Raw genomic sequence first — 14,264 nt, 5'->3', positions numbered from 1 at the left:
TTTCGCTCTTGTTGCCCAGGCTGGAGTGCAATGGCACGATCTCGGCTCACCGCAATCTCCACCTCCTGGGTTCAAGCGATTCTCCTGCCTCAGCCTCCAGAGTAGCTGGGATTACAGGCATGCACCACGTCGCCTGGCCAATTTTTTGTATTTTTAGTAGAGACGGGGTTTCTCCATGTTGGTCAGGCTGGTCTCGAACTCCCGACCTCAGATAATCCATCTGCCTCGGCCTCCCAGAAGCCACTGCACCCGGTCTTCTTTTTTTTTTTTTTTTTTCAGAGATAAGAGTCTCACTCTGTCACTCAGGCTGGAGTGCAGTGGCATGATCATAGCTCACTGCAGCCACCCAACTCCTGGGCTCAGGCAATCCTCCCATCTCAGCCTCCTAAGCAGCTGGGACTATAGGTGCACGCCACCATTCCCGGCTAATTTTTTTCATTTTTTGTACAGATGAGGTCTCGCTTTGTTGTCCAGGCTGGTCTCAAACTCTTGGGCTCGAGTGATCCTCCTGCCTCAGCCTCCCAAAATGCTGATTACAGGCAAGAGCCACTGTGCCTGGCCCCCACATCTTGATTAGTATAATCCCCTTCCCCACCCCCACCCCGGCCATCAGCGTTGCCTGGATTTCCCCAAATCAGGAGGGGACATAACTGACCTGAGGAAATGGGTCTGCTGATGCCAGCAACACGTTTTCTGGTTTCAAGTCACAGTGGACAATGTTCTTGAAGTGAAGGTGTCTCAAAGCCACTAGGATCTGAGGGGAGCAGATGGGGCCAGTAAGAAAGGTAGACAGGTACTCAGCCAAATCTCACCCTCAGCAGCCAGCCCTCCAAACCCGTCCATACCTTTTTTTTTTTTTTTTTCCTGAGACAGAGTCTTGCTCTGTAACCTAGGCTGGAGTGCAGTGGCATGATCTCAGCTCACTGCAACCCCACCTCGCGGGTTCAGGTGATTCTCCTGCCTCAGCTTCCCAAGTAGCTGGGACTACAGGCATGTGCCACGATGCCTGGCTAATTTTATTTTTTTCTTTTTGAGGCGGAGTCTCACTCTGTCACCTGGGCTGGAGTGCAGCGGCGTGATCTCAGCTCACTGCAACCTCCGCCTCCAGGGCTCAAGAGATTCTCCTGCCTCAGTCTCCCGAGTAGCTGGGATTACAGGTGCCGGCCACTATGCCCAGCTAATTTTTTCTATTTTTAGTAGAGACGGGTTTCACCATGTTGGCCAGGCTGGTCTCGAACTCCTGACCTCATGATTTGCCCACCTCGGCCTCCCAAAGTGCTTGGCCTCCCAAAGTGAGTCATTGCACCCAGACCTGCCCTGATAGTTTTTTTTGTATTTTTAGTAGAGACAGGGTTTCATCATGTTGATCAGGTTGGTCTCTAACTCCTGGCCTCAAGTGATCCACCCGTCTCAGCCTCCCAAAATGCTGGGATTACAGGCATGAGTGAGTCACTACGTCTGGCCCCATCCATGCCTTCCTACACACCCCTGCCAGGGAAACAGGAGGCACTGGAGCACCAAAGAATCTCAGAATCATAGAACCATTTACACCTGAGAGATAAGAGTTAAATGTAAACTAGAAAGGCTGGGCTAGATAAGAGGGGCTGTGAAGATCCTGAGATCTTCTAGCATATGGTAAACTCCTGAATGCTACTAATAGAGCAGGCATTTTCAAGATCCAACTATGTGATTCTTTTTTTTTTTTTTGAGACACAGTCTTGCTCTGTCACTCACGCTGGAGTGCAGAGGTGGGATCACAGCTCACTGCACCCTCCACCTCTCAGGCTCAATCCATCCTCCCACCTCAGCCTCCCTAGTAACTGGGATTACAGGCACACACCATCACACCTGACTAATTTTTGTATTTGTAGAGACAGTGTCTCACCATGTTGCCCAGGCTGGTCTCAAACTCCTGCACTCAAGTGAACCACCCACCTCGGCCTCCCAAAGTACTGGGATAACAGGCGTGAGCCGCCCCACCTCACCCTTTTTTTTTTTTAAGAGATGGAGTCTCCCTCTGTCACCAGGCTGAAGTGCAGTATCATTTGCTACAGCCTCAAACTAATTGGGTTAAGTGATCATCCAACCTCAGTCTCCCAAATAGCTGGGACTACAGGCATGTGCCACCATGTCAGGCTTTGATTCGCCCCCCTTTTTTTTTTTTTGAGAAGGCCTCTTGGCTTCAAGCAATTCTCCTGCCTCAGCCTCCTGACCAGCTGGGATTACAGGCGCACACCACCATGCCCAGCTAATTTTTGTATTTTTAGTAAAGATGGTTGCTCTCTCTGTTGGTCAGGCTGGTCTTGAACTCCTGACCTCGTGATCCACCCACCTTGGCCTCCCGAAGTGCTGGTATTATAGGCGTGAGCCATCGCACCTAGCCTGATTCCATTTTAAAAAAAAATATTTTTCATCCTTACAAAAAACTTTGGGTGCGGTGACTCAAGCCTGTAATCCCAGCACTTTGGAAGGCTGAGGCAGGTGAATCACCTGAGGTCAGGCGTTAGACACCATCCTGGCCAACATGGTGAAACCCTGTCTCCATTAAAAATACAAAAATTAGTTGGGCATGGTGGCGGGCGCCTGTAGTCCCAGCTACTCGGGAGGTTGAGGCAGGAGAATCACTTGAATCTGGGAGGTGGAGTTTGCAGTGAGCCAAGATCACGCCTTTGCACTCCAGCCTGGGCGACAAAGCGAGAATCTGTCTCCAAAAAAAAAAAAAAGAGGCAGAGAGATTCTGGAGCCAATCTGCCCTGCCCAGGTAGAGAACCTGGCTCAATGCTTACGAACTTACGGCCTTGGGCAAGTCTCTTCACCTCTCTGGCTCTCAGTTTCCTCATCCGTAAAATGCGGGTGATAATAGTACCCACCCACTAGCCTGGCCGACATGGTGAAACCCCATCTCTACTAAAAATACAAAAATAAGCCGGGCATGGTGGCGCGAGCCTGTAATCTCAGCTACCTGGGAGGCTGAGGCGGGATAATTGCTTGAACCCGGAGGCGGAGGTTGCAGTGAGTCAACATCGCACCACAGCACTCCAGCCTGGGCAACAGAGCGAGGACCCATCTCAAAAAAAAAAGAGTGCCGACCTCACAGGTTACTATAAGGTTTAAAGCATATCTAGGCCGGGCGCGGTGGCTCAAGCCTGTAATCCCAGCACTTTGGGAGGCCGAGATGGGCGGATCACAAGGTCAGGAGATCGAGACCATCCTGGCTAACACGGTGAAACCCCGTCTCTACTAAAAATACAAAAAACTAGCCGGGCGAGGTGGCAGGCGCCTGTAGTCCCAGCTACTCAGGAGGCTGAGGCAGGAGAATGGCGTAAACCCAGGAGGCGGAGCTTGCAGTGAGCTGAGATCCGGCCACTGCACTCCAGCCTGGGTGACAGAGCAAGACTCCGTCTCAAAAAAAAAAAAAAAAAAAAAAAAAAGCATATCTAAAGATGCATGTAAAGCGCTTAGGATAGCTAACCACTGTATGTTAGCTGTTACTGTTATTAGTTACTATTTTTGTGATGGCCTGTTGGTAAATATATTTGTGTGTGTCTCTTAAATAAAGCTTCTCCTGCTGTATCTGTTCCTATGATGACAAGGTGAGCTGATTGGAAGAAAAAAAAAAAAATTACCATTTGTAACCATTTATCTGTGAGAATATTTCTTGATTCTCTCAAACAAAATGCCAAGTACACCAGAAGCACAGTGTTGTACTACTGCAATTATTATCTATGTCTCAGAATTTAAATACTTGTGTTTATTCTGATTTTTTTTTTTTTTTAATTTTTGTAAAGATGGCATCTCGCTATGTTGCCCAGGCTGGTCTTAAACTCCTGGCCTCAAATGATACTCCCACCCCTCAGCTACCCAAACCTTGAGATTACAGGCATGATCCACCCTGCCCGGCCAAACTCCTCATTCTACAGACTGGGAGACCAAGTTGGAAAGATGCATGTGTTGTATGTCATCTCCAGATTGTTTTTTTGAGAGAGAGTCTCACTCTGTTGCCCAGGCTGGAGTGCAATGGCATGACCTCAGCTCACTGCAAATTCCACCTCCCGGGTTCAAGTGATTCTTGTGACTCAGCCTCCTGAGTAGCTGGGATTACAGGTGGGCACCACCACACCTGGCTAATTTTTGTATTATTAGTAAAGATGGGATTTCACCATGTTGGCCAGGCTGGTCTCAAACTCCTGACCTCAGGTGATCCACTCACCTTGGCCTCCCAAAGTTCTAGGATGACAGGTGTGAGCCACCTCACCCGGCCCATTTCCAGATTTTGTCAGTTGATTTTCTCCCAGTTCATGTGAACAAAGAGGGCAGGTTAGGCTGGGCGCGGTGGCTCACGCCTGTAATCCCAGCACTTTGGGAGGCCCAGGTGGGCAGATCACGAAGTCAGAAGTTCAAGACCAGCCTGATTGACATGGTGAAACCCCATCTCTACTAAAATACAAAATTAGCCAGGTATGGTGGCGTGTGCCTGTATTCCCAGCTACGCAGGAGGCTGAGNTCTCAAACTCCTGACCTCAGGTGATCCACTCACCTTGGCCTCCCAAAGTTCTAGGATGACAGGTGTGAGCCACCTCACCCGGCCCATTTCCAGATTTTGTCAGTTGATTTTCTCCCAGTTCATGTGAACAAAGAGGGCAGGTTAGGCTGGGCGCGGTGGCTCACGCCTGTAATCCCAGCACTTTGGGAGGCCCAGGTGGGCAGATCACGAAGTCAGAAGTTCAAGACCAGCCTGATTGACATGGTGAAACCCCATCTCTACTAAAAATACAAAAATTAGCCAGGTATGGTGGCGTGTGCCTGTATTCCCAGCTACGCAGGAGGCTGAGGCAGGAGAATCACATGAACCCAGGAGGCAGAGGTTGCAGTGAGCTGAGATAGTGCCACTGAACTCCAGCCTGGGTGACAGAGCGAGACTCTGTCTCAAAAAAAAAAAAAAACATTGGCCAGAGACGGTGGCTTATGCTTGTAATCCCAGCACTTTGGGAGGCTGAGGTGGGTGGACCACAAGGTCAGGAGTTCAAGACCAGCCTGGCCAACACAGTGAAACCCCATCTCTACTAAAAATACAAAAATTAGCTGGGTGTGCTGGCGGGCGCCTGTAGTCCCAGCTACTCAGGTGGCTGAGGCAGGAGAATCGTTTGAACCTGGGAGGCGGAGATGGCAGTGAGCTGAGACTGTGCTATTGCACTCCAGCCTGGGTGGCAGAGTGAGACTTCGTCTCAAAAAAAAAAAAAAGAGGGCAGGTTGGAAGCTAGATAGATCCAGACTCAAATCTTGGCTGGAAAGCTACTCGGCTGTGACCTCGAGGGAGACAGCTATCTCCCTGAGCCTCAGTTTCCTCATCTATACAATGGGGGTTATAACAATACCTACCTCACAGGATGGTGGTGAGGCCTAAGTAAGCTCATGAGGTAAAGGGTTTAGCACAGGGCTTGGGTGTAGGGCAGGCAAGAGCCCAGAAAGCAGAAATCTGCAGAGAGAGAGAGAAAGAAGAGCAAGCAGGCAAAAAGAGAGGAAGAGATGAAGGCCAGAAAGAGAAACCCCCTCAGCTGCTGAAAGCAGCCACCTGTGAGAACCACGATTCCTCTCCACACCTGAAGTCTGGATGCGGCCGGGCGCGGAGGCTCACACCTGTGATCCCAGCACTTTAGGAGGCTGAGGCGGGCAGATCACTTGAGGTCAGGAGTTTGAGACTGGCCTGGGCAATGTGATGAAACCCCATCTCTACTAAAATTACAAAAAATTAGCCAGGTATGGTGGCACACACCTATAATCCCAGCTACTCGGGAGGCTGAGGTAGGAGAATCGCCTGAACCCAGGAGGCGGAGGGTGCAGTGAGCCGAGATCGTGCCACTGCCCTTCAGCCTGGGCAACAAAGCAAGACTCTGTCTCAAAAATAAATAAATAATAAGGTCTGGATGAGGGTACATCAGGGGGTTTCTGTCCCCACCCCATAAGCCAGCCTGACAAACAGGCACACTGCCTGAGAGGATAAGGGTGCTGGGCCAGGGTAAAGGAAACAGCAACGATGACTCTGAGACCCACAGAGATGTCTCAGAAGAAGGCAAGGCGCCAACATCCTTTCTAGGAAGGATGTGAAACACAGAAACCACAAAAGGGGATATTTAACATCGTAAAAGTTCAACTCTATGGCAGGCTGGATGCAGTGGCTCATGCCTGTAACCCGACACTTTGGGAGGCTGTGGCAAGAGGACCACTTAAGCTCAGGAGTTCGAGACCAGCCTGGGCAACATGGCAAGACCCTGTCTCTACAAAAACATTAAAAAAAAAAATTGCCAGGTGTGATGGCTCATGCCTGTGGTTCCAGCTAACTCAGGAGACTGAGATGGGAGAATCACTTGAGCCCAGGAGTTCAAGACCAGCCTGGGCAACACGGCAAGACATTGTCTCTACAAAAACATTAAAAAAAAAAAATCAACTGGACATGGTGGCTCATGCCTGGGGTTCCAGCTAACTCAGGAGACTGAAATAGGAGAATCGCTTCAGCCCAGCAGTTTGAGGCCACAGTGAGCTATGATCACACCACTGCACTCTAGCCTGGATGACAGAATGAGACACTGTCTCAAAAACAAAAAATAAAAATAGAATAAAATAAAACCCTATGGTAAATAAAAGCTAAATATAAAATAAAGAGGCAAACAAATACTAGGATAAAACCACTGAACAACATAAGTGATAAAAATCTAATGTGCCCTCCCAAAAAAAGAAATCAGAACAGAGGCTGCGCACAGTGGCTCACGCCTGTAATCCCAGCACTTTGCAAGGCTGAGGCCGAGTTGGGAGGATCACTTGAGCCCAGGAGTTGAAGACCAGCCTGGGCAACATAGCGAGACCCTGTCTTTATAAAAATTAGCTGGGCGTGATGGCTGATCCCTGTAGTCTCAGCTACTCAGCAGGCTGAGGCAGGAGAATCTCCTGAACCTGGGAGGTCGAGGCTGCAGCAAGCTCGGGTGACGGAGCGAGACCCTGTCTCAAAAAAAAACAAACAAAAAGCACAGGCACACAAGGAAAATCTGTCTGAATGTAACACAAATGAGTTTGACATCACTAGTTAAAAGCAAAGATCCTAGGTTCAAATCCCACCAGCTATGTGACTCTGGACAAGTTATTTGATGTCTCTGACCCTCAGTTTCTTCAACCATAAAAGGGGAGTGATAATAATACACCTACTACATAGGTTACTATGAAGATTAAATGAGTTTGAAGAGTGCCTGGCACATAGTAAGTGCTCAATAAATGTCAGTGACCACATTATTTATCATCACCATTATCAGCCTCCCTTGTCCTAGCCCTGCTCACCTGAGCGATCACTGCCTAAGGCTGGGGCTGTATTGGTCATCCCTGTGTCCTCAGCACTGCCCAGCAAGGCACCAAGCACAGAGGACGGACTAGGCAGTATTTGTTGACCAACTGAATGAATGAATGAGAGAAAAAGGGCTCCTTGACACTTTTTCTATTGCTTGGTTTTGAGACAGGGTCTCGCCCTGTCACCCAGGCTGGAGTGCAGTGGCACGGTCATAGCTCACTGCAGCCTTGACCACCTAGGTTCAAGAGACACCCTCCACTCCCTCCTCCCAAGCAGCTAGGACTACAGACTTGTGCTACCAGGCACCACATCCAGCTAGGTTTTCTTTTTTTTTTTTCTTTTTGTAGAGGTGGCATCTCACTATGTTGCCTAGGCTGGTCTCCAACTCCTGGCTTCAAGTGATCCTCTTGCCTTGGCCTCCCAAAGTGCTGGGATTACCGGCATGAGCCAGCCTGTTTTTGAGATGGGCTCTTGCTCTGTTGCCCAGGCTCTCTCAAACTCCTGGGCTCAAGCAGTCCTCTGGCCTTAGCCTCCTGAGTAGCTGAGATTAGAGGTGTACCCCACCATGTCTGACTCCCCTTTTTTCCAGATGAGTCAAATCAGGTCCAGGGAGCCTGACTGATCATTTATTATTATTATTATTTTTTTTGAGACGGAGTCTCGCTCTGTCACCCGGGCTGGAGTGCAGTGGCTGGATCTCAGCTCACTGCAAGCTCCGCCTCCCGGGTTTACGCCATTCTCCATTTATTATTTTTTTATAGTAAAAGTAGCTATCATTACTACTAGTCTATTATTTTTCTATTATTATTACTCTTTATTATTATTATTATTGAGACGAAGTCTCATTCTTGTCCCCAAGGTTGCAGTGCAGTGGCACGATCTCAGCTCACTGCAACCTCCGCCTTCCGGGTTCAAGCGATTCTCCTGCCTCAGCCTCCCAAGTAGCTGGGATTACAGGCGCCTGCCACCACGCCCAGCTAATTTTGTATTTTAGTAGAAACGGGGTTTCACCATGTTGGCCAGGCTGATCTCAAACTCCTGACCTCAGGTGATCCGCCTGCCTCAGCCTCCCAAAGTGCTGGGATTACAGGCATGAGCCACCGTGCCCGGACTACTCTTTATTATTTTTAATTGTTATTGTCACTCTATTATTTTTCTTTTTTCTTTCTTTTTAGAGGCAGGTCTCGCTATGTTGCCCAGGCTAGAGTGCAGTGCCTCTTCACAGATGTGATCCCACTACTGCTCAGCACAAGAGCTTTGACCTGCTCTGCTTCCAACCTGGGCTGCTTTGCAACCTGGTGGTCCCCCGCTCCCGGGAGGTCACCGCATGGATACCAAACTTAATGAGAACAACTGATCAGTGCAGAACTCCTGGGATCAAGTGATTCTCCTGCCACAGCCTCCTGAGTAGCTGGGACAGGCACGTGCTACCGTGCCCGGCTTATTTTTTATATTATGGTTATTATTACTCTTGTACGATTATGGTTTTTATTTAATTTATTTATTTTCTTGAAACAGAGTCTCGCTCTGTCGCCCAGGCTGGAGTGCAGTGGCGCGATCTCGGCTCACTGCAAGCTCCGCCTCCCGGGTTCACGCCATTCTCCTGTCAGCCTCCCGAGTAGCTGGGACTAAGATGCCTGCCACCATGCCCGGCTAATTTTTTGTATTTTTAGTAGAGATGGGGTTTCACCATGTTAGCCAGGATGGTCTCGATTTCCTGACCTCGTGATCTGCCCACCTTGGCCTTCCAAAGTGCTGGGAGGCGTGAGCCACCGCCCTAGGCCTGATTATGGTTTCTATTATCTGCTATTGTGACTCCCGCCAGTGTCTTCCTGACCCCCTAGGCATACAGGGCCTCTCCAAGCCGACACCTGATGGGGAGGGGTGGGTGGCAGCGGGCAGTACGGACGCACCTGGGTGATGAGGAACTTGGTGAGGCGCTCAGGCAGCCGGCCCTTCTCACTGGACAGGATCATCTCCAACATGTCCCCATGCAGCTTCTCCATCACCACAAACACTTTCTCAGGCGTCTCGAACATGCACTCCAGGTTCACGATCCCAGGGTGCCGCAGACTCTGCAGGGTGGGGAGCGGGGTCAGGGCCCAGGTTGCCCACTAACTCAGACCCCAAAGGGTCAGGTACGGGAGCAGGAGGATGACAAACAAGGAGAAGGATGTCCCTGGGGTGTTGGCACTCAGGGAGGGAAGGGGGCTTCCCACAGGCCAAGACAGAACAGGCCCACCTCCACCCCACCTGCCAGGTGCCCAGAAGGATCACTTTTTTCTTTCTATTTAAATATAGAGATGGGGTTTCACCATGTTGGCCAGGCTGGTGTCAAACTTCTGGCCTCAAATGATCCTCCCACCTCGGCCTCCCAAAGTGCTGGGATTAACAGGCATGAGCCACCATGCCCGGCCCAGAAGGATCTTTACATCCTGAAATTCTGGTGGAGGCCCAGTGTTGCAGGAGGGAGGAGCGGAAGCTTGGAGAAATGGGGAGAGCTCTGCATGTCTGTATCTTTTAAATCCATACCCGCTCTCACATTCCCTAGTCCTATCCTGGCCTAACCCCTCTCTCCCACCCAGATCCCCACTCAGCCTCCTGGCTACAGTCACTTCCCTTTCCACCCACCCTCCAGATGGCAGCCCGAGGGATTTTCCTAAAGTACACACCTGATCCTGCCCCTCCCTTGCTCAAAAGCCTTCTGTGGCTCCCCAGTACCCTCAGGAGAAAGTCCAAAGGGTCTGACTTCACCCTCCTCCCTGGCCTCATCTTCCAGTACCTCCTTTCTAGAAAACCTCATGCTCCCTCTCACCAGACCTTTGTACAGGCTGGTCCCTCTGCTAAGAACACCTTCTCCTCTTCTTCAGTCTCAACATGCATATGCCTTCCTCCAGGAAGCCTTCCCTGACCACCCCTACACACTGGGTCAGCTAGCCCATGAAAGGAAGCAGCAGAGAGGGAAGGCGGCCTGGTGCTTACCTGCAGAATGGCCACTTCGTTCCGGAGCTGGCTCTCCTGCTTGGTAGGGAAGCGCAGTTTGTCAATGACCTTAACTGCCACGTCCCGGCCTGTCTTCCGGTGCTTTCCTGGGCAGGGAGTCAGACAGATGGGGGTTGAGAGAGCAAGACCACCCAATTTGGCAGGAGTATCTCCACCTCTGCCGACCTCTGCACCCCCATCATAGAGACATTTAGAGTTGGGCAGAGTTAGAGGCCCCAGGAGATATGTGAAAAGGCCAGCAGAGGTGCACTTTGGGAGTAAAGGCAGAAAGAAGGAAAGCGAAAAACAAAGCTCCAAAGAAGAGAATGTATAACACGGGAAACTGAATTTATAACCAGTCAGGATCTAGCATCTAGTTTTGTGTGGCCCATAAGAGTCCTGGGGACAGGGGAGAGACAAAAGTGAGGGGACTCCAGGTTCAGGATTATCTCCACTCAAATTCTACACTTCCAAGAGTGTAGAATTTACCCTCCCTGTCCTATCCAGCTCTAGGATCTAGCTCTGTGGCAAATCAAAGTGTAAAATTTACCACCCCTTGAATCCAGTCAGAATCTAGGATCTAGCTCTGCGGCCAGAGTGCAGAATCTATCCTCCTATCCAATCAGAATCTAGGATCTAGTTCTGTGGCCAATAAGAATGCAGAATCTATCCTGCTAGTCAATCAGAATCTAGGTTCTAGCTCTGTGACTAATCAGAATGCAGAATTTGCCTTCCCTATCCAATCAAAATCTACCTCTGTGACTAATCAGAGTGCTGAATTTACACTTCCTATTTACAAAAGGAGGAGAGTCCATTGGTTTTTGCCAATGAGAAAAGGAGAACCTACAACCAGTCCACCCAGGATCTAGCTTTCTAACCCAATCAACGTAGGAGGTGAGCATGTGACCAATCAGAAAGGAAGGGTTGGAGCTACAGCAGCTTCCCCCAGCCCCAGGCCCCCTCTGGGTTAGCTCTAAAGTGTCCTCACCTCCGTAGACCACTCCAAACTGCCCTGAGCCCAGCACTTCATCAGGGAAGATCTGATAGACAGTGGCGATGTCCTGCAGGGTAAAGACAGGGCAAGTCAGGGGTGTAAATGGAAATGGGGGAGGGGGAGTCAAGGAGATGAGACAGCTGGGGAGGGTTTGTGTGAAGGGAGGGCATCATGAGTGGGCAGGAGTCTCACCACATTCTCTTGGATCTGACTGTTGGACACAGAGATGCTCAGAGAAGCTTGTCCTGGGGAGAGGGGGAAGAGAGAGGTGAGGGGACTCCAGGCTCAGGATTATCTCCACCTATACCTGCAAAGGCAGACTTGGGAGTCAGGCCACCCAGATTTGAATCCAATGTTCGATACAACATGCAACTTTAGGCTGGTGACTTGTCCACTCTGAACCTCGGTTTCCTCATCTAGAAAATGGGAATAATAAAAGGACCTCCCTCATAGGGCCACCAGGAGGAGTAAATGAAATGTACTGAGTGGCTAAAGGAGTGACGTTACGGATGATTTTGCTGAGCATTTTACCCTAGGATCTCAGCACCAGGGGAGGCAGACTGACCCCAATATACAGAGAAGGAAACTGAGTCTTGGAGGGAAAGCCCAGACCAACTCCTGAGTCTTCCCTTGAATTTGTCCCCCTACAAACCCAACCAGAGCCAGACATTTCTAAATCCGGATCCTTCTGCCACTTGAATGTCTCTCTCTTCCACCAGTCGAGGCCCCTGCTCGCCCTCCAACTCTGGGTCCTCACCCCACAGCCCCTTCCCTGGTCTCCTTGCCCCAGTCGTGCCCCTCCTATTCACCTCCCACAGAGAAGCCACAGGGATCTTACTGAGGCACAAGGCTGACCCTATCCTTCCTTTGCTCACAACTCTGCCATGGCTCCCCAGTGCCCTGAGGAAGAAGCCTGAGCTCCTTAAATGGTCTAAAAGGCATGGCTTAGACCCTCATCTACCTCTGACTTCAACCCCCCACATGCTATTCCTGACACACTGGCCTCCTTGCTGGGCCTCAAACACAGCAAGCTCTCTTCTACCTTCTGGTCTCGCCATATGCTGTTTCCCCTGCCAGGAATACTCTTTCCTTCATCCTAGACTTAGCTAAATCCTCCTCATCCTCAAGTGTCAGCACAAATGTCAGTCCTAGGACCAAGCTGGATCACTCTCGCAAATGTTCTGTATCACACTCGTTGCTTGTATGGGTTAATGATCAATGTCTGTAACCCACACTGGATTATAAGCTCCAGAGGGTGGGAACCTGGTACTCTCTCATCACTTTTTGCCTCTGCCTAAAATGAGATCCCATTTTCTTTCCCACATCTCACCCTGCCTCAGCCTCCAGGTCTCAGTTCAGATGTCACCTCCTCCAGGAAGCCCTCCTATACACCCAGATTGGGTCAGCTACCCCTCTGGGCCCCTCCAGCTCCCTGGCTCCCTTGTCCCAACCCTGCCCACCCTGGACTGTCACTCTCTGAAGATAGGTATTCTGCCCTGCTGGACTCTGAGCCCCATGAGGGCAGGTCTTCGGCTATCCTGATCACTGGGTCCCCAGCACTGTCCCGCGTAGAGGAGGTACTCAGTAAGTGCATGAGGACTTATCAGCACCTGGAACAAGGCTCATGGAGGGGAAGTCACATGCCCAAGCCCATACATCAGGCCAGGAGCTTAACAGAGATTTGTTGTGGATTTTTGTGTTTTTGTTTGTTTCTTCTTTTTTGGAGACAGAGTCTTGCTCTGTCACCCAGACTGGAGTGCAGTGGTGCGATCATGACTCACTACAGCCCCTCAACCTCCCAGGCTCAAGCAATTCTCCTGCCTCAGCCTCCCAAGTACCTGGAACTACAGGTGTGCGCCACCACACCTGGCTAATTATTTTTATTTTTTGTAGAGATGGAATCTCGTTATGTTGCCCAGGCTGGTCTTGAACTCCTGGCCTCAAGTGATCCTCCTTCCTTGGCTTCCCAAAGTGCTGGGATTAACAGGCATGATTAACAGAGTCTGAACCCAGGCCTGCTGAGTCCAGAAGCCATGTTCTCAACCCCACCAATGCCCAAGCCCTCTTTGGCCCTTCCATTCCCCAGAATCCTGCCCCAGCCATCTAGACCTATACTTTCAAGGACCGGGGTGGGAGGACTTACTGTGGGGCGCGTGGCCTGGGGCGCTGGGTGCGTCCTGAAGGATGACGGGCATCAGGGCCTGGCGGATGGCTGTCTCCCAGCCCCGGGCGGCCTCAGCCCCCTGCCCACTTGGCCCACCCGGAGCCCCGCCAGGCATCTCGCCCACGAAGTAGGTGGCATTGGCAGTCACAATCTCAAAGCAGTGTGGGTTGGTGCCTGGCGGCACAAGGCTGAAGTTCTGGGCGGACTCCACTGTGAGGATTTCTGACAGCGGAATTTCCTGCAGGATGCGGAACCAGCACAGGTGAGGGTACCAGGCAGACCCTGGAATTCTACTGCTTACCCAGAACGATACACAGGATCCATGTTGATGGGGATGGGCCTGGTTTGCAGAGTGGTTAGACAAGTTCCCAGTAATTCTAAGTCTGTTCTCACTGTTCTTTTATAATTACTGGCAGAAGCCAGGGGCGGTGGCTCACGCCTGTAATCCTAACACTTTGGGAGGCCGAGGCGGGCAGATCACTTGAGGTCAAGAGTTCGAGACCAGCCTGGCCAACATGGCAAAATCCTGTCTCTACTGAAAATACAAAAATTAGCCAGGCGTGGTGGTGTGTGCCTGTAATCCCAGCTCATCAGGAGGCTGGGGCAGAATTGCTTGAACCTGGGAGGCAGACGTTGCAATGAGCCAAGATCGCGCCACTGTTGCCTAGGTGACAGAGTGAGACTCCATCTCAAAAATAATAATGCTAATTACTGGCAGAAGTCATATTGAAGCAGGCCGGGCGCGGTGGCTCAAGCCTGTAATCCCAGCACTTTGGGAGGCCGAGACGGGC

General features: G+C 50.7%; 1 protein-coding gene across 3 annotated transcripts in view; it reads right to left on the bottom strand.

Annotated features, from left to right (window-relative positions):
- Positions 1-14,264, bottom strand: part of PRKD2 (protein kinase D2) — a 44,244-nt gene that overhangs the window by 7,445 nt on the left and 22,535 nt on the right. For all 3 annotated transcript variants that reach the window (XR_001886053.1, XM_017874312.1, XM_017874313.1), the window contains 6 exons: positions 13,453-13,711; positions 11,502-11,554; positions 11,304-11,376; positions 10,316-10,422; positions 9,247-9,408; positions 656-754 (listed from right to left, as the gene is read on the bottom strand). Coding sequence is in view for 2 of the 3 variants with exons in the window: in XM_017874312.1 (XP_017729801.1) it covers positions 656-754; positions 9,247-9,408; positions 10,316-10,422; positions 11,304-11,376; positions 11,502-11,554; positions 13,453-13,711 (753 nt within the window). In the remaining variant the exon portion in view is untranslated. The remainder of the gene's footprint in view (positions 1-655; positions 755-9,246; positions 9,409-10,315; positions 10,423-11,303; positions 11,377-11,501; positions 11,555-13,452; positions 13,712-14,264) is intronic.

The sequence above is a fragment of the Rhinopithecus bieti genome, unplaced genomic scaffold (assembly GCF_001698545.2).
Source record: "Rhinopithecus bieti isolate Rb0 unplaced genomic scaffold, ASM169854v2 scaffold_7888, whole genome shotgun sequence".
NCBI lineage: Eukaryota > Metazoa > Chordata > Mammalia > Primates > Cercopithecidae > Rhinopithecus > Rhinopithecus bieti.
This window is presented reverse-complemented; position numbering and strand designations above follow the sequence as displayed.